This window comes from Nomascus leucogenys, chromosome 12 (assembly GCF_006542625.1).
Source record: "Nomascus leucogenys isolate Asia chromosome 12, Asia_NLE_v1, whole genome shotgun sequence".
In the NCBI taxonomy this organism is placed as follows: domain Eukaryota; kingdom Metazoa; phylum Chordata; class Mammalia; order Primates; family Hylobatidae; genus Nomascus; species Nomascus leucogenys.
Window position 1 is genome coordinate 97,575,590 of NC_044392.1, and position 27,486 is coordinate 97,603,075.

Sequence of the window (27,486 nt, forward strand, 5' to 3'; positions counted from 1 at the left end):
GATTCCATATGAACTTTAAAGTAGTTTTTTCCATTTCTGTGAAGAAAGTCATTGGTAGCTTGATGGGGATGGCATTGAATCTATAAATTACTTTGGGCAGTATGGCCATTTTCACGATATTGATTCTTCCAACCCATGAGCATGAATGTTCTTCCATTTGTTTGTATCCTCTTTTATGGATGAAGCCCTATTTTATAGTGGGACATTCACGAGGAAAAAAGCCTTCCTTAATGCATTGGTTTCCCATTACTGCTGTAATAAATTACCACAGACATCTTTTATCTTACAGTTATGGAGATAACGAGTACAAAATGAGTCTTTTGGGGTTAAAATCAAGGTATCAGCAGGAGTGTGTTCCATCTGAATGCTCTAGGGAAGAATCTGATTATTTGTCTTTTCCAGTTTCTAGAAACTTCCCACATGCCTGGCTCATGGCTACTTCCTTCAGCTTCACTCCACCTTCAAGATCAGCAGCACTGCATCTTTAAATCTCTGAATCTGACTCCCCTGTCTTCATCTTCTACTTACAAGGACCCCCTCAGAAAATCCAGGGGAATCTTCCCTTCTCAAGATCCTTGACTAAATCACATCTACAAGTCCCCTTCGCCATGAAAGGTCACAGCTTCCAGGAATTAGGATGTGAGCATCTTTGAGGGCCATTACACTGCCTACCACTCTCAGGATCACTCAGTAAATAGCAGAGCTGTGACTGTAGCAAAGTTTATGCCTTCCAAACCACAGCTGGTTCATCAGAATGTAGGGAAAGGAAGGTGGGGGATGACCTGCACAATAGGATGGCGACCAATTGACAGTGCTAGACCTCTTCAGATAAGTGACAGTGGCTGGAGAGCTATTCCAGCCTCTCCTACTATACACTCATCTTGACTCCATCCTGGGTGGATATCTTGGAAGATAATCCTACATAACCAGATGTGATGCCCACACCTTATTTTCTTTATTTGTCAACAAAGAGAATATGGACTTCACCCCATTTCTTTGAATCAGAATCTCAAATAGGAATGCTCTAGAGTAGGGCTTCTCAACCTCAGAACTATGGATACTTTCAGCCAAATAATTCTTCCTTAGGGGTGGGGGTGGGGGCCATCTTTTGCTTTGTAGGTCTACTTAGCATCAGCATCATCCTTGGCCTCTACCCTCTTGTTGCCCATCTTCCCTGCCCAGTTATGATAACCAAAATGTCTCCAGACATCTATAAATATCCCATGGGTGCAAAATCAGCCCAGTTAAGGAGTATTGCTATAGAGGAAGCAGACCTACTTATGCTACATGCTACAGCCCCAGTGCAGGGGACCAGGGACGTCAAGCCTTTGGAGGATCAAGTGTCCAGGGATCTAGAATTATAGGAGTCTTTCTCTTTATCTACATTTCTGTGCTCATCATTTATAACACAGGATTCTGGCTGAAATACATTTGGCTGCATTGAGCATAAAGTGCTTCCCCATCCTGCTGGCAAAACATAATTAACCAAATGACAATGGCTTCCATATACACATTGATTCCTGTAATTTCAAGTCTCCATTACTAAATAAATCAAGAGCAGAATTATATTTATCAGCAAAAACCTCCTCTCCTGGCAGACTTTTTGTTAAATATATTAATCCTAGAAGAGTAATACTTTCCCTATGCTTTGCAAAGCAGTCCACCCATAAAAATGTTAATAGCCACAACATCATTTTCAGTATGCTGCTCCTCCATTAGCATACTGTGCAGTTCCCCCACGCAGGGCAGCTGTTGGCTTTCTAATTATAAGGTCCAAGATAGAGGTAGGTGCTCCATGGAGGGCCATGTGGCTTAAGCACTGCCAGGAGAAAGCCCTGGAGTGCCTGTGTGACTGTTAGTGCCTCGCCTGAGTATGTACCACCTCACGCAGCCCTTTGGAAATGTCAGTCTGGGCCAGGAAAGGCAGGAAAGTTAGTATCGCCACAGACCCAGTGCTAGAGGTAGATCCCAATCACACAGGACCAATTTAGGCTACGAAAGTACCTAGGAAGTGTCACAACCCTCAAGTGTCTCACAAGCCCTTAAGATTCTCCCCAGGTTCATGAGTGCTGTTTAGGGCAGGCCTTCTTAAATATGCAAATAAACCTTGAGATCTTGTTAAAATGCAGACCTTGATTCCATAGGTCTGGACTGGGCCAGGGGATTCCCCATTTCTAACTAGCACCCAGGTGATGGTGACCCCCAGGCCACAATTTAGGCATCAAGTATTGCCAACCAGCTTTTAGACCCCTGACCCTTTAGGGGTTAAAAGAAAAAGTCCTCCTTCCAAGAAGAAGACACCGCCGAATGGAGGACACTGGTATACTGGGACGCCTCACACACCCAGAAGTTTGTCTGCTGCCTCAGTTACCCTGGATTCCAAGCCCAGTGGAAAGGGTAATTTCCTGACTATTTCTGTGCCACTCTAATCTCACAGTAGCTTCTGTGGTTTGCTAGCTCGCACATCTGGCACCCCTCTTGCCTCTGGGCCAGCAGGCTCTAGACTCTAGGGTCCTGCAGAGCCTGGGCGAGCATCCAGTTGCTGACACAGCAGCCAGAGAGTGCTTGGGGAATGCAGGAATGATGTGCTCCTTGTCCAAGGGGTGGGGGTTAGCCCTGCTTTTGCTTAAGCAACAGGAGGGGGCAGATCTAGGAGAAATGAGAGAGTCTGGAGATCAGAGGCAGACCTCTGTGCCTAAGGGACCCGCCATCCCTCCTGCCATGAGCAGATTTGAATAATTGGGGCTGAGTGGCAAATGCAGATGCCCTCTTTGGCCTGTGAAGTCAGCCCCGCTTGTCTCCACTCTGGCAGCGCATTAGGTCATCTGGAGGAAGTCCTGGCTACTTGCAAATGCAGCTGTTGTTCACAAATACACCACAGACCCAATGAGGAGGGGGAGCAACTAAGGAATCTCTTTAGGGTGGCAGGCGATGTGGATTTCTGCTTAGATTCAGATGTGATTCCCGAACAGACTCTCACAATGCCTTGCCCTTTGCCCTTGGCCATGTCACTTGCCTTTCCCTGGCCTCATATACTTCTCATCAAATGAGTGGGGGACAAAAGGAGTTCCTGTCCACAGAGGTGCTGGGTAGAGCAGCATTGAGCCAGGGAAGAAAAACCCTGAGATGTCTTCACAGCCCTCATCATTCATCAGCTGTTTTAGTGTGGACCAGTCATTTAAACTTTTAGTGACTTGGTTTCCTCACCTATATAATGAGGTTAATAGCACAATGATTATCTCATGAATTTCTAATGAAGATTGAATAAGAATATGACTGTGTTGTGAACTGCCCAATGTGCTCAGATTCCATCAATGCCACCGAATCGAATGGAAATACTGAGCCTTGTTTATTTCACAAAAACACATTACTGTTTGGAATTAGAGACCGCTATACCACTGTCTTGGGATTCACTTATTCATTAAATTTAAGGGCATTCCATGACAATCATTAGGGGAAACCCAGAAATATTCTGTGCCCTGCAAATCTACACAATACTAAGACACATGTTTTGGGTCAAAGTTAAATTATTCCAACGAATAATTGAAATAATGCCAAAAAAATTCAAGATCACTGAGCTTTAACTTGCTTTCCTCATGTAAATGCAATCTCCCCTGTGTTCTCCTTGGTACACTAATAGCACTCTGAGGAAATCCACAGTGAGAAATCATAGCTTCTTCCCAGCCCTCTCAGCCTGCCGTGCATTTTAATCTTGGCTCCCATCAGAAAGGCTTTGAGAGTATGACCCTGCCTTCCAGACTCACTTATTATCCTTCTCAGCAATAGGAGTCCTTATTAAAATCCATGCACTTTGTTCAGCTGTGGCACTGCTAGCTGAGCCCAAATTGGAAAAATTGAAAATAGCAAGCAAGAAGAGGCAAACAATTTTACATGGCTCCTTTTGGATCAATAAAATTAATAATTTTTGTCAGAAATAAGTCATTCCAGCATGGCTAGAAATATGTGGTCAGTCAACCTACCTGGTGCAATATTTTTTATCATAAGAGATATTCATTTGCTTAACAAGCATTACTTGAGCATCTATTAGGTGATGAGCAATGTTTGGTAATTGGAAAACATAATTGGAAAAGGAGATACTAAAAGCCTCAATTAATTACAGCAAGTCCTTGAATGACATCGTTTTATTTAACAGCATTTCATTATGTCTATGAAGAAAAAAAATCAATTTCCTGCCAGGGCCAACATCTGTGTGGAGTTTGCATGTTCTCCCCATGTGTGTGTGGGTTTTCTCTGGAACTCCAGTTTCTTCCCACCTCTCAAAGCTGCGCATGTGAGGTTCACTGGTGTGTCTAAATGGTCCCAGTCTGAGTGTGATTGTGTGTGTGTGTGTGTGTGTGTGTGTGTGTGTGTTCCCTGTGATGGGATTGCATCCTGTCCCAGGCTGGTTACTACCTTGGACCCTAAGCAGCTGGGATAGGCTCCAGCCATCCTCACGGCTGAGCTGGAATAAATGGGTTGGAAAATGAATGAATGAATGAATAAATACAAATTATTGTAAAATAAAAATTTGTAAAGTACACAATAATCATACAAATTCATCACAATAACCCGCCAGGTATGAACGAGCTCAGCAAGCCTGCCCTATTTGTGTTGTTTGTTTATGAACTGCATGGTAAGAGGAGATGCTTCTTACAATTTTCACTTTGCAAACATTTATTCCTGATTTAACTTAACACTGCAACTGCTGCCACTCACGTATTCACCAAAAATTGGGTAAACAATTCCTTTACTTATTTTATTCATCTTTTTTAAGTATATATACAGCTCATATTTATCTCAGGGTTTAATATTAGAAGAGCTTTGGGTCTTTATTTAGAAGTTTGGTGATTGTTTTTGTGACCAGAATCACAGGTGATTCTAATGCACACCCAGGAGTTATGCATATTCTTAGTATTATTCCAGCTCTTTCAAAGTGCAAATGCAAACTCTCGAAACTGACCTCACATCTACTGAATCGGAAACCCTGGGGCTGGGGCCCATCAATTAGTGTCTTACCTCATCTTTCAGTTTAATCTGATGCATATTAAAATTTAAAAATTGCCTTTCTAAATTATACTTTCTAGGGTTTCAGCTGTGTTTACAGGAGGAGTCTGTTCAGGCAAGATTGGGAAGAATCACTGTAACTTATTACCTGCCTACTGTGAGATTACCAACATAATGACCACTCCAAAACAAATACCAATGAAGATGCTCAGAAAGGCATATTGGTGAATCTCATTTCTGTGACTGCTCATTTCACTTCATTTGTCCAACATCACTTTATTTGTACTTCTAACATGGTATCTTTTGTTGGGTGTATATATCTTCTACTTCCTCCTAGACATTCTGCATGTAGTATGCATTTAATAACGTGGGAACAATGGCTATATCAAAATCAAAAGGTCTATTTGTCATTGGATTATTGTATGCTGTTGCGATTTCCACAAAAGCAAAAGGTAAATGGAGAAGTCTCAGGGAAGGAACGTAATCATGGAGATACAATCATATCGCTTTGAGTTCAAACTAGAGATATATAGTTACACAGCAAGTTTAGAATATCGTAAGTGGTGTAAATTAGATCAACATGGATTTTTGTTTGGCCAGTGCCAGAACACTATCAAGTGATAACAATGCAGACAAGTTTGAAAGAATAAATTTTTACAACAAGTAAAATTAAGAACAGCCTTATCCAGTGAATAATAAATACATGTAATTCTACCAGGTGGAATCATCTTTGAAGGCAAGAGATGGTATCTTATTAAATTTATTCATCAAGAGGCAGTAATGCTTAACGGTTACACCTTCAGATTTTAGGTTAGATTGCTTGTGTTCTTCCATCTAAGAGCAATATGATCTTGGAAAATTAATTAGTCTTTCTGTGCCTCAGGATTCTCATCTATAAAATGGGAAAATAGTACCTACCATATAGCATTATTGTGAGAAACAAATGAGTCCACATATGTAAAATGCCAGTAATCACTTGATAAACACTAGCTATCGTAATCAATGTTATATCTTCTTTGTACCTCCCACTGCATCTGGCCCAACATTCAAATATTTATTGACTAAAATTGAAGGATTTTTAAAAGTCTCATTAATTTTATAGTGTATATAGAGAGAAGTGAAAGGAAACATGGACAACCAAGGACAGCCAGATTCACTGAAGAGTGAGGCAAAAGATAATTTTTTCACTGACTGATTAATAGAAAAATCTTAACTGATGATGAATATCAAATGAATAATGATGAATATAAAAGTCATAATTGGCAATTATAAGAAGTTAATATTTGAGCTGATTTACAGAAATAAAAATAGAATCTTAAGATTAGAAAAGATACTCTGCCAAGCATCTCTTCCAAACCAACATGAGAATATATATGATAGCATCCTTATGAGTCTTGGTACAAATACTTCCAGTCATTGAGAACTCACTAGTTGAAAAGATAGCACATTCCATTTTTGAACAGTCTTAATGCCCAGAAAGTTATTACTTATACTGAGCTTAAATCTTCCTTTGAACTTTCCAATCACTGGTCCAATTCCTGTGATTTTTATGCTATGCAAATCTTGCTCAGCATTCTCACCCGTTAAACTTACCATAATTGAAGAGAACCACATCTCTGTACAAATCTGATCTCATTTTCTCTGAGGGTTGAAGTAAATACTTTATGGAAATTTACATAATTTAAAATATTTTTGGATATGCTTCTTCCTGCATGGAGACACCACTAATGGCAGGCAGGGAATGGAAGAAGAGACTTGAGATGCAAAAAGAGTCCAGCCTTTCAGGGGCCTATAGTTATATAGGAGGAGCTCTGCACATAAGTGATGGCAATAAATTGCTATAGGTGTTCTGGTTGAATCAGGTATAAGCTACACTAGGAACCTGAGCACACCAACAAGAAGAAGACAATCAGAAAAGATCTAGAAGGTGAGGAGTTTACCAGGTAAAGGGGGTAGGCAGCTGGCACTTGAAAATTCAGAAACATGTTAAATATAAAGTATACTGTATAATTCAGAATTCAAAATGATTCAGAATGGGCAAAGCATGAGTACTGTGGGTACAGGGCGCAATGAGAGATGGGTCTGAGATGTGGGCAGATACCAGAATCTGTAGAATGAACGGTCGTAAGGACTACACATGAATTGATTCACAACACAGGCTCTAACCTGATGACCAACTTATCTACCTACTACTGCAGGGGATGCCATTAGCCCTGAAACACTTAGAATAACCTACGCATGGTGAAAACCTAACTCATTTCTTTCCAAGGAAGTGGTATTGACTTTGTCTTATAGTAGACAACTTAAGGACTTAGTGAAGTTAGTACCTTATCTCAGTCTGAACACTATGAGATGAACATGGGAAAATCAATCTCACAATTTGCAGAATCCCAATTTTTCTAGATATTTCTGTGTCCCTTTCATGAATTGGAAGATGAGAAAAATGAGATGGCTGGAAAAAGAAAGTACATGGCATCTCACAACTTCAGTGAATAGAAACTAATAGGATACAGACTCCAGTTGTTGGCAGATTAGTGATGAAACCCCCAGAAGAACATTCTAGCAGGTTCAGCTCCCACAAGGCATCTGAGCCAACTGCCTTGTTTTCCCTGGGGGGACTGCCACTGTCATTAACTCTGGTAAGCTCCATTAAAAACACTAAGTTGATGGAAGATACCCTGCCCACACTAATACACTGCCACAGAACTAACTCTGGGTAAAGAGAATTGTGAGTACAAAGAAATTTTTAACACTAATGACTTTAACAAATCTGAGCTCATTAACAGGACGCCACGAACTGAAATCCTTGTGTTCCAATCAATCTTTCGAGAAACTTCACAAATGCACACTCGAGAGAGAAAAATTCATGAGATATTTTAGGCAGGTCTCTACAAAGAAAGAGAGGAATAATCAAAAAAGACACAGCACACTGGCAAGTAGGGTAATCATTGCTAGCAATTCTTGAGCTACTACTCTTTTGGCAAATAAATGCCTACATTTACATTAATATTTGTTCCCCATTAGAAGAGTTTTGACAGTTTTTCACAGACAGACCTGCCCACCCGAGACATAAGCTCATTAGAGCAAACTCTACCCTGATTAGCTGGAGGTGTGAGGAAAACCGGGCGATGGAACACTTCCATGGCAGGACCATTACGAGAATGAGAACCTGCAGGTAATTGGTGAAACAAATGATTGGTCAGATGAGGAACTGATGACAATCTATGCAGTATTTAAATGGATAAGTTGCAGAGCACTTAGGCAACGATGGTTATGGACAAGAAGTAATGCTAATAAAGTAGCATTTGAGCAGGAAAGGTGGAGCAAAGGTTCTACTCAATCATTACTTAGATAGTTGAAGGATTAAGGAAGCATTTGGATGCTGGCACATCCACTAAGTGACTGTAAATAGGAATACATCTGGATATATTCCTCTGGGCGTTTGTTTGCCTGATTAATTTTTCATTAAAGACAGCATAAGCTTCTCCTCATAAGCCATAGAAAGCATCCACTTCTTTCTCAGTATTTTTTTTCCATTGCTCATTAACAAATAATCTTTCTTAAGACATCAAACTATGCCGGTTGTTCATCTCCCCCTAGTGGTCGGGGGACACCCCTGCATATCTGAGTGCCTAAACATTCATTGGCCATCTTACCAGGATTCCATTCTAAAGAAATGGCAGTAGTCTTACATCATTATCACAGGTATGCTAGATATTGTCTATTGGTACCCACTATTCATTTTTACCTTCCTCTATGCGCTTCTGCCATCTTACACAGCAGAGGCTGGCAATCTAACACCTACATTTCCCAGACATTCTTGCCTCTATGGTCTTGGATACCACAGGCAACAGCCTGTGGAATGCACTCTGAAGATTTGAAACACAAGAGGAGATGGGATCAATATTCCTGTATCAATTCTGTCTAAAGGGTGTCCTCTGTCAATTTTGAGGTTTTGCAGCATTTTCACTAAGACACCAGATTTTGGATATGGAAAGACTGACACTTGCAGCAGCCTCCTGTAGTTATCTGACCTTGAATAAGTTACTTAACTCCCCTGTCCCTTAGATTATTCATTTCTAAATGGTGGGATAATAATGGCATCTATTACATAGGGTTGCTTTGAAGACTAAGTGAATATCTGGCAAGAAGATGTTAGCTATTACTGCTGCTGCATATAAACCACTTAGAAGAATGCCTGGCACAGAGACGTGCTCCAGAAGGGCTGGCTAAGATAATGATAATTTGAGACCAACAGGATATAGCTAGCACAGGAAGACATTTGATGTCAGAAGACAGAGGACAGCTGTGTGCCACTTAACAAATTACTTGGCCTGGCACGGGCTCACGCCTGTAATCCCAGCACTTTGGGAGGCTGAGGTGGGCGATCATGAGGTGAGGAATTTGACACCAGCCTCACCAACATGGTGAAACCCCGTCTCTATTAAAAATACAAAAATTAGCCGGGCATGATGGTGTGCACCTGTAATCCTAGCTACTCAGGAGGCTGAGGCAGGAGAATCACTTGAACCTAGGAGGCAGAGGTTGCAGTGAGCTGAGATCACGCCACTGCACTCCAGCCTGGGCGACAGAGTGAGGCTCTGTCTCAAGAAAAAAAAAAATTACTTAACCCCCCTGTGTTTATTTGTTTAATATTCTCCATTGTTGGGGAATACAGACTGGGTGTGATGGCTTACGCTTGTAATCCCAACACTTTGGGAGGCAGGTGAATCAACTGAGGTCAGGAGTTTGAGACCAGCCTGGCCAACATAGTGAAATCACGTCTCTAATGAAAATACAAAAATTAGCTGGGTGTGGTGGCTTACGCTTGTAATCCCAACACTTTGGGAGGCAGGTGAATCAACTGAGGTCAGGAGTTTGAGACCAGCCCGGCCAACATAGTGAAATCACGTCTCTAATGAAAATACAAAAATTAGCTGGGTGTGGTGGTGCATGCCTGTAATCCCAGCTACTTGGGAGGCTGAGGCAGGAGAATCGCTTGAACCTGGGAGATGGAGGTTGCAGTGAGCAGAGATTGCGCCACTGTACTCCAGCCTGGGTGACAGAGCAAGACTCTATCTCAGGTTCAGTTTCTTTTTTTTTTGGCAACAAAAGCCAAAATCGACAAATGGGATCTCATTAAACTAAAGAGCTTCTGCACAGCAAAAGACTCTATCTCAAAAAAAAAAAAAAAAAAAAAAAAGAGAGAGAGAGAGAGAATGAAAATGGAGAATATAATCAAAGCCACAAGATTATTTGTTACATGAAATGATGTGTCAACAAACTTTGTAAAACCTAAAGAATGATCCATGTGTTTATAATTACTAGTTATCATTAAGTGTTAAAAGGACTCGTGAGAGAGAGCCGTGACTGCTAAGGAGGTGAAACAGGCAAACCACCACAGAGGAAATGGCCTTTGGATGGGATTTTAAGGAATAGGTAGACTTTTTCTACATGTAGAGATGGCATAAAGAAGCTTGCCAGTTTGAGCTAAGGCATGAAGGTTAGACATTGAATGGCCAGTATAGAATATATTATTATTTTTCAAACATCTTTTTCTAGCAGTTATACCACATAAGCTTTGAGAAACAGTTAAGAGAAAGAATTCTAAGTAGAATCTCCTAATTGGCTTTCTGCATAGTTAACATCACTTACAGAGAAAAATGGTGATGGGGGCAGGATGCATTGAAAAGAGGAGGCTCATGGGCGTGATTATGTGGCCTGCAAAATTTAGGAGGCATTCTTCTATGTTAAAAGCACAAAAGAAAAAAGAAAGCTTCCTACCAGCAGAAAAATGTCAAGGTGGCTCAGGTGGTGAATATTATTCTGTTGCCATGATGATTCCTGTGTTTTTGTCTGCATAAAAATTTCTGACACAAGCACACCACTTACTGAAGAGATGAATGCCCTCATGTTAGGTGACTCCACTCCCAACCCAGGTAGGATTAACAACAGGCTGAGAGTGGGTTATTTCATGAAAAGGAGAATTATAATGATCATGCTGGTTTTGGAGAAGCAAATAAGCAAATTGACCGCAGAATTTGCCCTAAAAAAATAAAAAATAAATTCTGGAGATGATGAGGGCAATTGGAGTCAGTTCATATTCGTGTGGCTCCCAGGGATATCAAAGGCAAATCTGCTTCTTTGAAGTAGGTGTTCAAGAAAGAAACACAAGGGCTATTTGGCACATAGCTCAGCACCTAAAATTTTACCTCATTTTTATCCTCAGTAGATTTCTGACAAACGATGTCAATTTCCACCTAATTCAAAATCGAGAGCATATATTACCATATCCCCTAGTTCTTTAATTTGGGAAAATCAACATTTTCACTCTGAAAGTCTGTACTGAATACATCGTGTCCAAAAGCTCATATTATTTCAAGAGCACAAGGTTAAAAAAGCTCAGTACAAGCAGGTATGAAACATACTTATCAACCACACTGCTTTTAAAATGGGGCTTGAGTAAGTAACTCATAATAGAGCACTATTTTGAAAAATGTAGGTAGAGAAATATGAGGTCAATTCATCAGCAAGATGGCAAAAATGGTGGTGCTGTGGCTGTTATTCCTATCAGCACCATAGAGTAAAACGTCAGGCTTCACTTTTGTACTTGGTCCAGATGTGGACTGCAGCAAGATAATCAGTTTAACAGCAGCTCATGCCAGAAAGTAAAAATCTCAACCCCTCTACTTCTCATTCGTGAAGTTGCCCAATTCAACAAAAACAATCAAGATTAAATCACATATGAGAGTTATAGGCAGGTGACTCCTGAGCAAAGGAAGTAAGGCCAGTCTGAAGAATAATGTATCAGTATATTGGATGTCCTTTCTGTGTACTTGATTATATGACTAAGACCTGGGGCTCTGGAGCCAGGGTCAAATATCAGTCCTGCCACTTTGAGCATGTGTGACTTTAGGTGAGTTGTATTACCTATCCTAGCCTCAATTGCCTCATCTTTTATATGGGATAATAATTTTGTATAACCCGAAGAATACTTCTGAGAAATATTCAAATTCAACAATTCATTAAAAGAATTATACATCGTGATGGTTTATTTTATGTGTCAACTTGACTGCATCATAGTACCCAAATATTTGGTCAAACATTATTCTGGGCCAGGCATGGGGGTTCACGCCTGTAATCCCAACACTTTGAGAGGCTGAAGAGTGCAGATCACTTGAGGTCAGGAGTTTGAGACCAGCTTGGCCAACATGGTGAAACCCTGTTTCTACTACAAATACAAAAATTAGCCAGGCATGGTGGCAGGTGCCTGTAATCCCAGCTACTCAGGAAGCTGAGGCAGGAGAATTGCTTCAACCCAGGAGGTGGAGGTTGCAGTGAGCCGAGATTGCACCACTGCACTCCGGCCCGGGCGACACAGTGAGGCTGCTTCTCAAAATGGGATGCTCTGTGAACATATTTTGTAGATGAGATTAACATTTATGTCAATAGACTCTGAGTAAATCAGATTATCCTTCATAAACTGGATAGGCCTTATCCAATCAGTTGAAGGCTTTAATAGAACAAAGACTGGTGTCCCTGAGCAAAGAGGAATTCTACCAGCAGATCGCCTTTGGAGTCAAACTGCAAATCTTTCTGAGCCTTCAGCCTACTGTCTTACCCCCACAATCTCATGAGGCATTCTTTAAAATATCTCTTTCTCAATTTCTCAATATCTCTCTCTACACACACATACACACACACACACATATGCACACACACACACACATGCACACATATGCATATACACATACACATCCTGTTGGTCCTTTTTCTCTAGAGAACCATGACTAATATACACACTATGAAAAAAAAAAGAAATTAATTGGCAATGGTGGTTCAAAATAAGAAAATACAACCTTGAGAAGTTCCAAGAGAAAAATCATCCAGTCATTTCAATAGATGCCAGGAAGTCATTTGATAAAAACTCAACACACATAGGCATTATTTTAGAAAAATAATTTTAAAAACATTTGAATTCTTCCTTAATATGGTAAAGAAAACTAGGTCAGGTCAGCTCTACACTAAGTGAGCAAACATTAGAAGTACTGTCTTTAAAAATCTTACAGTATTGTTTACTATTGTTTGATAAGCTCTAGTCAATGCAATCAATATTGAAAAGAAATGCGAAAAAGATTATTTAAAAACATTGAGATTGCATACCTAAACAATGCAAAAAAAAAAAAACCCCAAAACTTCCAGAACTTAATTAGAAGAGTTCAGTATAGCAACCAAATGCAGGAAAACACACATAAAATTAATAGTATTTTTGCATGCCAAAATAGTTACACATATCATTTTAATAGCTGGCACTCGAGATAAGAAAAATACAAAATATCCATGAATAACAGTTTAGCAAACATTTTTTAAGCTCCTACTAGATACCACATGAAATCTACTTGAAATGTACATTCATGGTCTTTTTTAGCAAATTGCTTAACAATTACTTGTGAAGATAAGATCTTAGTAGAAAAGGCAATTGTTCTAATAGTGTCTGTTTTCAAGTTAACGTTTAATGCAATTCCCATAAATATTCCACCAGAATGGTGAATGAAATTATTTTTGGCAAATAGTCACTCTCTCTACTCTCACCTTCATAGGAGGAGTGTACTTTCCACTTCATTGATGTTGGACTTGCCCACGTAACTTGACTTGACCTCATGGTGGGTGAAGTGCACTTTACTCCCCCTTCATTTTGGGCCTCCCTTTGATCAATGGGATGTTAACAGATGTGAGGCCACCAGAAGCTTGCAATGTGCTTTCAAGATTGAACTTAGTCTTTTGTGCTTTTTCCACCATGAGAAGAATATGCCCCAGGTGGCTCAATGGTCATTGGTGAAGAGAGATACATGAAACAGACCAGGACCCAACTTGCAGCTTTGGAACTAAGCACAGCAGATCTCAGCCTGGATGGCAACTGGTCCACAAAAACATGAGCAAGAATAAACAGTTGTTTAAGCCACTGAGTTTGGGTGATTTGTTACACAGCATTATTATGCAAATAGTTTTCTGACACACCCAAGATTTCCCATCTACTTAATAAAATGCTGCTGAAATTCATATAGAGGTGAACTTATTAAAGATTTCTGAAAAAAGATGAGCAAAAAGAAGTAGGTCTAATACTACAGGCAACAATTACATAAAAATAGCATTTACCAAAAAATGTTGATCAATGAAACAAAATAAAGAGCAAAAAAGACCAAATATATAAATATAAATAGATTTGTGTGTATGTATAACAATGGGAGCAATAATATAATAATAATAGTAATAATAATTGTAAAAATAATTATTTGTGACAAGTACTAGATTGTCAGCGCTCACAGGACAATATTTGCAGCATGTCTACCATTCCGGGGGCATGCTGGAAATATTGTCCTGTGAGCTCTGGGAAAGATACCTGAAAGATGGCTAACTTTCTTCAATCCAATAAATATTATTAAACACTATTGGAAAGAAATAGTTATTGGCAAAATACAACACCATACCAAGCCACCAAAAAGTTATTTACTTTCTACCTTTCCTTCCTAAGAATATCACAAATAATTTACCTTGTGAAAAACTTGGGCTGCATTGCAATAGAAAAAACTGTTATAGTGTGTAAGTATAGATGAAAGAGATTAGAAAGCCACACTGACTTGCACAGCTGTTCCCGGGGAATCTTTGAAGAACTTGCACTTCTTAAAGAGGACAGGAATTATTTCTAGAATGCTCACTATTTTCCCTGCCAAAATATTTATTGTATTAAATACAGAATATTAAAACAGTGATGTATTCACAATGCATGTATCTTATACATCCCTGCCCTACGGAGCTAGATTAGTATATTTCAAATTTTTTCAATTCACCTTCTCCTATGGTCTTCTCCATCTCAGTCAATGACAATTCCAACCTTCCAGATGCACAGGTCAAAAACCTAAATACCTTTTTTAAAAGCAAACCTTCCTGTGTCCAAGTGTTCTCATTGTTCAATTCCCACCTATGAGTGAGAACATGTGGTGTCTGGCACATGTATACATATGTAACAAATCTGCACGTTGTGCACATGTATCCTAGAACTTAAAGTATAATAATATATATATGTGAAAAATTTAAAAAATGAAAATGCAATAATTAATATAAAAAAGCAAACCTTATATTTTGGAATGGTTTCAGATTTATTTAAAAATTGAGAAGATAGAATAGTTACCATATAGCCCACACCCAGTTTCTCCATTATCAACATCTCGTATAGTATAATACATTTGTTACAATTATTATTAACTCAAGTCCATACTTTATTCTTACTTAGTTTTGATCTAATGTCTTTTTTTCTGTTCAGGAGCCCATCCAGGATACCACATTGCATTTAGTTGTCATGTTTCCTTAGGACACTCTTGGCTGTGGGGGTTTCTCTGACTTGCCTCGTTTTTGATAACCTTAACAGTTTAGAGGAGTTGTCGTCATGTGTTCTGTAGAACGGCCCTCAATATTTATTTGTCTGATATTTATCTCATGATTAAACAGGCTTATGGGATTTGGGGAAGACGGCCTCAGTGGTAAAGTGTCGGTTTCATCACATCATACCAAGGGTACATACTACCAACACCATTTGTCACTATTGATGTTAACCTTGATCACTTAGCTGAGATAGTGTTTGTCAGCCTTTCCACCATAGTTACTATTTATTCTCCTTTCCATATTGTAGTCCTATTAAGGGAGTCACTAGGAGAAACCCACACTTAAGGAATGGGAGAATATTCACTTTTTAAAGTATTCCAAACAATATATTTATCTAAACATTTTAAATCCTATTTTTTAAATGATAGTGAAAGTTCTAGAGTGTTTCACAGATATACATTGCTTAAAAAATACTTCTTCAGCCGGGCATGGTGGATCACGCCTGTAATCCCAGCACTCTGGGAGGCCGAGGCAGGCGGATCAGGCTCAGGAGTTCGAGACCACCTTGGGCAACATGGTGAAACCCTGTCTTTACTAAAACACAAAAAATAAGCCGGGCATGGTGGTGCACACCTGTTGTCCCAACTACTCAGGAGGCTGAGACACGAGAATCACTTGAGCCTGGGAGGTAGAGGTTGTAGTCAGCCAAGATCACACCACTGCACTCCAGCTTGGGCTACAGAATGAGACTCCATTTCAAAAAAAAAAAATAATCTAGTAATAAATACAATATATGCTCATTGTAGAAAATTTGGAAAACATGTTTTTTAAAAAAATTCTAAAATTTACAACCCAGATATAGACCATCACAGTTAATATTTTGAAGTATTATCTCCAAACTTTCTTTCTATGACTACATTTAAAGAGTTAAAATAATCTTTCACATGTTATTCTACCTTCCTTATTAACATTTAACATTATGAAAAAATTTTATTTATTCCTAGGCAAAAAGTGTTTTCTTTTTTACAATTTCAGAGCCTAGCACAGTGCATTGCATGTAGTAAATTCAACAAATGGGATCCCATTAACTTACTGACTTCATGAATTGGCACTCTGTGAAACCATTTAAAGGAATTTGTTGACTAGAATAATCTTAGGTTCTTGTTTTGCCACGCAGGACAATGAAAGACACTAGCATAGAATCAATACTTTGGGGGCCTCGAAAAATTAGTTAAATCAGTAAAATAGTATGTACTCCGTAAAAGCTAAAAAAGAAAATGGCACATAAAATACTTAACACAGTGACTGTCATTTAACCTAACCACTGAGGTATTACAATTTTATTTATTTCTAGTCATTATATTCAATTATTTTTCAGAGATATTTTATTTTTGCTAGAACTTTGCTTCCCATGTGTTTTATTCATTCTTAATCATTTTTATAGTCTGTGTTTGACACAGGCCCACAATCCCTTATCCAAAATCATTTGAACCACGTATACTTTGGGATTCGTAAATGTTCATACTTGAAGAAAACAACAGAGCAAATACACAAATACACATATTATGAAACACCACAGAAGGGTATTTCTAGAGGTAATTTTGTATTTTTACAAAACACAAAAATACAAAACACAAAAATTAGCTGGGCATGGTGGCAGGCACCTGTAATCCCAGCTACTTGGGAGGCTGAGGCAGGAGAATCACTTGAGCCCAGGAGGTGGAAGTTGCAGTGAGCCGAGATCGTGCCACTGAACTCCAGCCTAAGTGATAGAGCAAGACTCCATCTCAATAAATGAATAATAATCTATTTATTAAATACTTGGCAAATGCCTATTAGTCAGATGACTCAGTTAACCAGACATACCATTTCCCAAACTTGCGGGGTGGGGAGGCGGATAACATTTGATATAAAAGCATATAGTTATTTCTGAAATAAAATATTCTGTAATGGCTTTCTTTCTTTTGTGAATAAGCCTTCGTAAGTCTACTCTGAAAAATGAGAACTCACAATTTGATGCCATCTACCTAGTGACAAATTACCTTTTAGACATTACATGTAACTGTTTAATTGAAATTACTTGAATGTTCACTATTCTTAAGAACAGTGAAATGAATCTCTTGTGTAAGATGGTTACTCAGCCATCATCATTGTAGGCTGCAATGCAAACACCTTCTAGGTGGTATTGTTCCAGGATACTCCTGACTTGGGTCCACGTTGTTCTCGTCTTTGGTGAACCCCAATTTTAACACTTCTTTAAATTATAGTTCATTACTGATCCTTAGCACAATGTCTGGAACAGAATAAGCACTTGTTAAAATATTTGGTGATTGACTAATATTTACAGTTAATACCAATCGCCATTTGATGAAAGCTTTTTGCACTAGTCACTCTGCAGGCCATCAGCTTGAGAAGAGCTATAGGAAAACTCTCTACATCAGGACATGAGTTCTATCATCTTTTTCAACCCTCAAATCAAGGTATTTGTGATAGATACGCTGTTTTGTTTTCCTTTGCTTGTCACAAATGAGGTAATTTGATATTTGAATTTCTAATAGGCCCCTTTCAAGTGCATTAACAAGATAGTTGGTAAATGGGGACTTTTCTACCTAAGGTTCTGTAATAAATAAAATTGTGGTACATCTTCCTGAGGAACCATTTACTACATTAAAACTTATGATAATAATGGATTTTTCATCAATAAAAAATGTGATTTGTAAAGTGAAAATCAATCTAGTTTGACTGCTGATGCCTCACAGCAATAGAGAAATTTTCATCTAACAATTGTAATAAAACTATATGATTTATCAGTTGAGTACCACTAGCAATTAGGGTAGTAATCAGTCTTGTCCAGCCATTTTCTGGCATTATAACCTTGGGAAATTGACCTTCATTTTTGTACCACAAAAGGATAAGCTAGTTTACTAAGCAATATGCACCTAAGCAGAAAGATAGACAGCGTTCACCCCTTGCAGACACCTGAACTGACTGATGGATGTGACTTGTGTTTGGCCCCCCAGCAGGTTTGAGAGTGCAGATTTGGAAAGATCACTCCTCTCCTCCTTCAGATGGCACCTTGTTTAAAGATGAATTAGTGAACATTTGGTGGTGGTGGCTGTAAAATAACTACAATATATCAGCTAGGACTTTTTTGGTTGCAAGTGACAAAAACAGTTCAAACCAGTAAAAGTAAAAAGAAGACAAATATATTGGCTTATACACCCAAACCATTGGGGGATGGGAGGGGAGGCTGCCTTCAAGAATTGAGCTCAGGACCTGAAGTGTTGTCTGGGTCTTCACATTAGCCTTGCAACTTGTTTCTGCTTCTCTCAGTGTCTTTGTCTCATTCTCTCTTGGGAACACAGCTACTGACATCCAGAGAATCACATCCCAACGGCTTTACCACCAGAGAAAAGGGGGCCTTTCCTGCCAGTGTGTCCCAGAAAAACATAATAAAATTTGAGAAGGCTTCAGAATGGCTCATCTTGGGCCATGTGCCCACCTCTCAACCAATCACTTGATTGACCAATCACTAGCCTGACTTTTCTGCTCACCCTTGTGGTCAAAAGAAAGGGCCACCTTCTCTAATAAACGGAAGATGGAGAGTAGACAACCACAAGAGGCACAATATACACCTACCTGACTATATATATATATATAATGGTGTGTGTGTGTGTATATATATACCATTTTACAGCATTTACACACCATTTTACATACCATTTACATACCATTTTAATGTGTAACATAGTATGTTGTATATATTCTATGTATGTTTGTATTTAAGCAGCTAGAACTTGATCTGTGAACATGTATGCATGTATATGTTGCATGCATGCATACATGTATATATTTTCCATATACTTGTATATACTGATTCATAACTATGAATGGATATATATATTGCATGTATGTATTACTCCTATGTCTAAATAGGAGTGTGGTCTTTCCATAATCCCACTCACATTCCTAGATCATAATTACGCAATGAATGCATTTTCTATCTTCTTCTATATTCCAGAGTAGGTTCCAGCCAGGTTGACCTATGTATTACCTGTACATGTACCAGACTTCCTTCTCTGGAAGTCAGAGGATCGCAGAGGCCTGGGCAGCACTTCAGGGGCCCCTTGGAAATGGGGAGTTGTGTCCATGTCAGGGTTACACAGAGAAAAGCATTATTAGAAGTGACCCCCTACATAGTATGCAGGGCAGTAGGGCCAAGGTAAGAGCACTGCAAGACTAGATAACCAGCCAAACGGAAAGAAGAGCCACACTATTAGGACTAAAGGTATTGAATCCAGAGAAAGGTATGAAATGCCTCCACCAAGTGTGAGGCAATGATGATTACCAGCATAGACATTACGGGTTTACTGTAGCTTTCCATGTAGTGTCCTTGGCCTACTGGGAGTCATAGGGGCTGAAGGAAAATGCACAATACATATTCTGAACCTTTGCTTTTTTACCCAACTCTACTTTCTCTTCTTCCTCTGCCCCATCCAAATCCTTCTCCAAAGCACATGCCTCACCTCTCCCACAAAAGCGTCCTGGAATTATTGCAACCCACAATGGCATCTGTCCTTCTCATCTGGCACTCAGTCACAGATTGTCTTGAGATATGGTCATTGATTGAGAGTTGCTAATTCACTACCAGACTGAGAAATAGAGTCATCTCTTCTCCACTCAAAAAATATATCCTTTCATACTTGAGAAAAATGATAAATTATCCTTAAAATGACAAATCCAATATGTACGTGTCAAATTCATTTGGGAGTAAGAGCATGGCACAGACATGGTGGTAGCGGTGGGGCTGTCAGAACAAAGGATGAAATCAATGAGGAGGGTGGTAAAAAGTCACAAAGTTTTGATTTATTATATGTTAATTTAGCTGTTCCCTTTTGTATAACAATTAATAGTCAAATTTTATTTTGCTTTACGATTACATAAATGGGAATGTTTGGATTTTAATTAACAATTAAATTGATCAGTTTAAAACTTTTGGAACATACATTTGCATATAATTGCTCTCAATATACTTATGTAAAACCCAAAGCCTCTATTACCAAATATAGAAAACCTATTCGTGTCAGCTTTAGTTACATGTGTACATTTATTTAAATGTGTGGAGTGTGTGCTTTTATCGCCAAGAAAGTCAGCTCTCTTCCTTAATTGTTACTATCACCATAATTTGGGAAATTCTATTGCAACATCAATATGTTATGCACATCTTTAATTAGGCTAGTGCGGCCTGTCTGTCACAGCAACTGATCCTAAATATTCCTATTTAGTCTACTTGAGGTTTTAAAACGTTCTCATTTTATAAAGATGCATACTTCAGCCTCATTAAATTGTTGAGTAAGTCAGTATGCAGCCCTGCACTTGTTTCCTTTGTTCTGGAAATCTTGCACCTGTTCACTTGGCACATTTCAGGCACCCAGGGAAAGGGAACCCTTCCCCAAATACCAGAAATCCTCCGTAGCCCCAGCATCTTAAGGGAAAGACCCTATCATGTCTAAGGAAGACATCTGTCACCCTCACTGATTACCAGAAAGATCTGGCCTTGGCATCCTATTGATCACCTGAGCTGGATCCTTTCATCTAGCAGTAAATGCACATAAACTGCAGGTTGCTTGCTCTAAGCAATGTCTTTACACCAGGTCACACAACAAAAAAGACAACACAATGACTGAGTCCATGATAGGCAACTACAAACAGAACCTAGCCTGCAGTTCATTTTCTCCTTCTTCCCAAAAATCTGCGATAATCTCAACAGGAGATAGCAAGATTACCTTGAACCAAGCCCTGGACTACCTTAGTCCTTTATACCTTCTCTGTCTGCTACAATTAATAATTTAAAATAAATAGTACTTGTTTCAAGAAGAAAATAGGGTTTTAGGATATTGTCAAGCACATTTGTGTTTTTAATTTTTTTTCTGGAAAAACACATGGGTGACATATGCTTTTTACCATATCCAAAGCCAGTTGATAATACAGTAATTCTGCCATAATGCTATAGGTGGAATCTCCACATTGTCATTTTTAAAATGGGGGATTGCATTATAGACACAGCAGGGAGGTGAGGGCAGGGTCTGTTGCAAAATCTAAATCACTCCTGATCCAAGCTTTGGTTTGAAATCATGGTTGCTATCAGCTTAAACATGTGTTGAGAAATTTGGGGCTCTGTGGCCAGCGAAGACTTTCAGAAGTTCAGCACTCACCCAGTTAGTTGGCACTCATTTTTCTTTCTTGCTTCTCAAGACTTCCCCTCCCCCATAGAAAAGAACCTTAGCTTACACTGGTTGAGAAAGTAAAGGGGAGACTGGGTAAAGAGTTAAAGCCAATCACCAACTCCGTTATGTTTAGATCATCATTATCACAGTGGGAGGAATATTTTGATCTTTCTATTTAACCCCTTTATAATAGTCATCACAGTTTTCAAATGCTCTTTTTTATGGGTCTGTATCAGGGAAAAAAATAAACAGCTTGAAATATAAGCAAAACCACATCTCTCTTGTGTTCCTTTTAATTTTTGTATTTCCCCTGGGAACAGATTATTTTTTTAAAAAAACAGATTAATTGATAAAATGAAGCGGAGCTTAAACTGGGTATAATTTACTATATGTGGGGCCTTCAGGGCAGGCTGTCATAGATTCACAAACCATCTATATTTTCACTTGTGCCAATCCAAAGGGACCAGAGTCATCTGTTTTTAAAAGATAACTAAAGAATCAGATTTTGCCCCTAAGCAACCCTACACGCCACAGTGTCCACTAGACATTTGACCTAATTCTGCTGCCTCCCACTCCACTTTTCTTTAGACAGTAGTAAAGAGACATTCTTTCTTGTAATTATTTTAGCTCATAAAATCTATGACTAGTTACAGCCACTTCTGGCCAAGCTGAAGCATCAGGCAGTAAACCCATCATCAACAGCCACAGTGTTTGCAGATGCTCTAGGTCTGGAAATCACTGCTGGCATGCCTGCATATTTAAAAAAATACTAAGAAGTTTAGTAATTTCCAGAAACCATATGCATTTAAGGGGAAAGAAACTTCTAAGAAAACTTTAAGGGCCAAGATCTTGAAATAAGTAGATCAGCTTGGTGATCACCTGACTCAGTTCAGCTAAGCCTATTGACCTTCTCAGAATTAGAATAGAATGAATAGGGACATAGTGTGTGATAATCTCTGAAGCATGGTTTTGTGGTCACTATTTAAGCTATTTGCCCTAGAACACTGAACTCACCACCTATCATTTCAGCTATATTACTTTGGCTCTTGAAAGCTTTATCATACCGTGTCTCTTATTTAATGTGACCATTTCTGCAACAGATGGCACCTGAGGACATTATGGTGAGAACAAATGCACAATCATTTGGGAGTAAGAGCATGGCACAGACCTGGTGGTGGGTGGGACTGTCAGAACAAAGGATGAAATCAACGAGAAGGGTGGTAAAACATCACAAAGTTTTTATTTCCTCCCAACTTAGCCTAGAACTACTTGAATTTAGGAGAAAATCTGTCATTCCCTTTGAGTGTTCTAATGTTTTTAACTTTCATGCAAAATTTTCTGCTCTATCACCTGCATTCATGTTGCAACGTGGGGTCTATCATGCATAGACCAGAACTAGAGAAATAAGTTGCCTATGTGTCTGTTAGTCTTTATATAAAATCAAATTGCCTATTTCAAATATTCCCAGTTTGCTTTAGATAGCTTAATATCCCATTGCTTCTTTTTAGTTATTTCTTGCTGCTGAATTAGGTGAATTGCTTTGTATGATTCCTTGCCCATGGTAAATGGTAAATAAACATCCTTCCTGGGATCAGAATATATTTTGAATTTTTAAATAAAATATGCAAGTCCAAAAACCATAAATTTATACTTAATAAATGGACTGTGAACATCTGTGTAACCTCCAACAGGATCAAGAGATAGTACATTGCTAAATCCCCAGAAACCCATTCTGATCACAAGCTGCCCACTCCTCTCAGAGGTAACTGCTAGACCCTCTTTCATGATAGTAATTGCCTTGATTTTTTTTTTCCTTTTTTAGTTTACCATTGTATATGTCCCTAAGCAACATTATTTGGTTTTGTCTCTTCTTGTGACCCATAAACGGAATCACATTATGTACTTTGCTTTATCTTCCATGTGGTCACATATACTTGCAGTTTCTTCATCGTCATTGCTGTATGGTATTCCAGTGTATGTGGCACGACTTTAATTCATTCTCCTGCTCATCAATATTTATGTATATTCTACGTTCTGGCTACTAGGAAAAATGCTGCTACAATGTTCTGTCCATGCCTTCCAGTGCACAGGTTCATGAGCATCTCTAGTGTAGATATCCACGACTAGAAATGCTTGGGCATACAGCATGTAAATCTTCAACTTTGCTCAATACAACAGTGGAGCTCTTTTTTCCAAAGTGGGTATTATAATTTTTACTCCCACTACAAGTATACAATAGTATCTGTTGTTCCACATCCTTGTCAACACTTGGTATTGTCAGACTTCTTAATTTTTTGCCAATCTGGCATTTTGTGTATATTAGTATCTCCTTGTGATTTTGTGGTTTTAATTTGTAAAATCATGATTACTAATGAGATTGAGAACCCCTACATGTGTTTATTCCCCCAAGTCCAGGATCTTTAAAATGTACATATAAATTCTGGTACTCTGGACTTTGATAATTTGATGTTATTCATACTGAACACTTTATGCCATACTGGAAAGTACAGAGAAAACCAAAGCAATTCATTCATTGAATAGCAATTTGGAGCTGGGAACCTCATATACTTCGACTTATTTTATCCTCAAAATAATTTTGCTAGGCTGATGTTGTTATCCTTATTTTGCAAATAAGGAAATTGACGCTGTGAGGTTAAGGAAGTTACCCGAAAGCAAATATACTGCTTAAGTTCGTTAAATGTTAGAAGTGACTCTCAAACCATGCCTGTGTGCTTTCAAAGCCCAAATTCTTTCCAGTAACTATGTTTTCTCCTAAGAAATAACCTTTGCAAGAGCAAAATAATATTCAATATTCTTTTGTAAAATCATTGTATTAAAAACTACATCAAAATAATTTCAAAGATAGCCCAGTTAATAGAACAAATTAAGTAGCGGCATCCATAGGTCAGTTTTTCCTTTCACACTCCAAAATCAAATTCATTAATATTTAAAGAAATGAAAGGGTCTTTGATATTTGACGGGATTTCCCATATGAGAATACTTCATGAGACATTTTAGTCACATGTTTCATTTTCAGCCTGTGACAGGCACTTGTGAATTAACACCATATAGTAGAGTTATAGAATATTAAATGACAGCCAGAAATAAAAGTAACAAAAGACGAGGGTAAGATAAACTCTCCTCAAAGAGATACATTTTTATATAGGTAATCAATTTATTGGGACATTCAACAAATTCAAGCAATAGACCTTTTTAAAAAATTAATTTAAAACCAATTAGAGGATAAATATCAAAGATCCTAAGAATTTATGTTATTAATGGTGCTTTTTTCAACTACAAAATTCTAATAAAGGCCTGTAAATCCTGCAGATACAGAAACAATTTTCAAAGAACCAAATTAACCAGAAGCAATGACTCAGATATGAGACTGCCTACAAAAGGGGGTACCAAGCTTAGCATCCTCCCAGAATGCTAAGAATAACTCTCAGGACAGGAGTAGCATTCCATGCATGACTCTACCCTCTAGTATCTTTACAAAATGACCTTTCGATGGGAGCTGATCCAAGACTCTCCCTAGTAATGTAGACACACTGGTAGCTTGTACCTTTGTTACCAACAATTTCACACAGGCTTGGACTTTGTGTCTCTGAATATTAAACTCACATTCATCCAACTCCATAGAAATGAATAGTGAAAACAATTTTATTAAGCACTTCTATATACGTCACGTATTTTCTGAGGTTCATTATTTTTATTTTACTTTATGAGACAAACGCTCACTTGCAAAAGTGCTAGCATAGTGTGCACTTTCTAGTTGTCAATATACCTCCATCCTCTCCTGTACTACCAATTGGCTACAAAGATTTAAAGGTTCTGTGATTACAGGACTGACACGATTTTAACCCCTTTAAATTTGAAAACTCTTTAAATCCCATTATCTCTGCAGCCACTGCAAATTTTAAAATCAGCTTGGCCTTTTCTAGCTCCAGGTCTAAGGATTACAGAGTTTTAAGGAGTATAAATGCATTTTTGAAGTTCTATAAAGAGCTCTCCCCAACCAGCTGACCTACAGGAAATCAAGCCAGCCAGTTCTCCAGCTGGTAACTGCTGATCAGAGCTTCTAAATGGAGAGATATGTACGTTGTGCCACAAACCACCAGGAAAACAAGTAATTGCTTCCTTGACTCCACATGAAGCCAGTGAATCAGAAGATTTAATGTAGGAGGGGTGGCAGATTTAGACATTTGTCAGTAAATGTCTAAGAATAATAAGACAGAAGATGTTGTCAGGGACCCAAGCAAGCCCTCCGGGGCAGAGAGAGTAAGTTCAGTGAGTTGGAAGCCCTCTGGCTCCTAAAGAAAAGCCATTACCATGGATACTCTCCAACTGCTAGGTAACTCTCTGGGATCTTACCTCTTGTGTCTTCACATTTATGTATCCATAGTGAGTTCGAAGGGGCCGCCTGTATGTGTAGGAGAATGGTATCCACTTTGTACCAGGTTGTCCAAAGCAGTTCAGTAGCAATGGGAAATTCACTTCATTTACAAGACGCACAACCAGCAGGAAAAGGAACGCTGCTATGAAGCTCACAGCAATCACAGACTTTCTCTACAAAACATTAAAAAAAACAAAAAGAAGAATGAATGACTTTCAACCAAAGGCGGTCACAGAAGGAGGTTCCTTTATTCCTCTCTTTTTCTTTCATAGGGGTCAAAGGATTCTGTCATTCAGCATATTTTACCTGGAAATGGAAAATAATTATTTGGTGACCAAATTGTCCTAGTGTGCTGGGCTGCTGAGAGCAAGCAGAGCTGCTTTCTTGAACCCTTCCATTGCATCTCCACCCTTCCTTATCTCACCATATTCCTTGTAAACTCCTATTCAGTTTGCAAAACCCAAATCAGACATTTCCAACGACAGGAAACCTTTTCTAATTGCTCAATCCCCTCCTCACCACCATGCTTTGACCCCCAACCTATCCACTCTAACAGAGGTAAAGTCCCATCACTCCCATACTTTAAAGACACTTCTATTGTTGTACTTTTTCACCGTGTAATTATTTATGTGATTTTCCTACATGGATTTGTGAGTTCTTAGAGAACTGGAATGTACTGTGTCATCTTGATCTCTGTATCCCAGGCTCTTAACATGGTACCTTACATACTAAAGGAATTCAAAGAACATTTAAGTGAAACAAATGAATGAATAAATAAATGAATGAATGGATGTTCATATTCTTGTAGACACAGTATCATTATCACTCATTCTTCTGTTTCTGTATCCACCACCCTGTGTGAGTAGGAAACTCTGCCTGTGCTATAGGATTTGCAAAAGAAAGATTCAAAAAACTAACAAGAGGGAAAAAAAATTATGCCAAGCAGCAGAACATTCCTCTAAACGTGCTGCCATGGAAGAAAAGCAGGAACAACTGCATCTGATTGAGATGAGAGAAAGCAAAGATATCTTTGAAACTGAGCTTGATAAAATGCATGTGTTTTAATTGACAGATATGTGTGAATAGAGCTTTCCAGAGAGAGGAAACAGCACGCAGTCAAGAATACATAGAGTTACTCATAGGCGTACAGTAGTTTGTCTTACTGGAGCACAAAGAGGGAGAAAAAGCTGGAAACACAAATGATAACTTTATGCTGAATTGCCTCAGATATCAAGCTAATACACCTATACTGAGTTTGCTAGGTGATGGAAAGCCAAAAGAAATTTTGTTTGGTTAAAGGGGACAGTTGGCCACATAAATGTCTTCTTCTGAGAAGTGTCTGTTCATATCCTTTGCCCACTTTTTGATGGGGCTTTTTTTTTTTTTGTAAATTTGTTTAAGTTCTTCATAGATTCTGGATATTAGCCCTTTGTCAAATGGATAGATTACAAAAATTTTCTACCATTCTGTAGGTTGCCT

The 27,486-nt window shown here is 38.6% G+C and overlaps 1 protein-coding gene across 3 annotated transcripts in view; it reads right to left on the reverse strand.

The window, feature by feature from the left end:
• ST6GALNAC3 (ST6 N-acetylgalactosaminide alpha-2,6-sialyltransferase 3) overlaps nucleotides 1-27,486 on the reverse strand; it is a 571,422-nt gene that overhangs the window by 303,677 nt on the left and 240,259 nt on the right. For all 3 annotated transcript variants that reach the window (XM_003260221.3, XM_030825173.1, XM_030825174.1), the window contains exon 2: nucleotides 25,986-26,180. In XM_003260221.3, coding sequence (XP_003260269.1) covers nucleotides 25,986-26,180 — 195 coding nt within the window. The remainder of the gene's footprint in view (nucleotides 1-25,985; nucleotides 26,181-27,486) is intronic.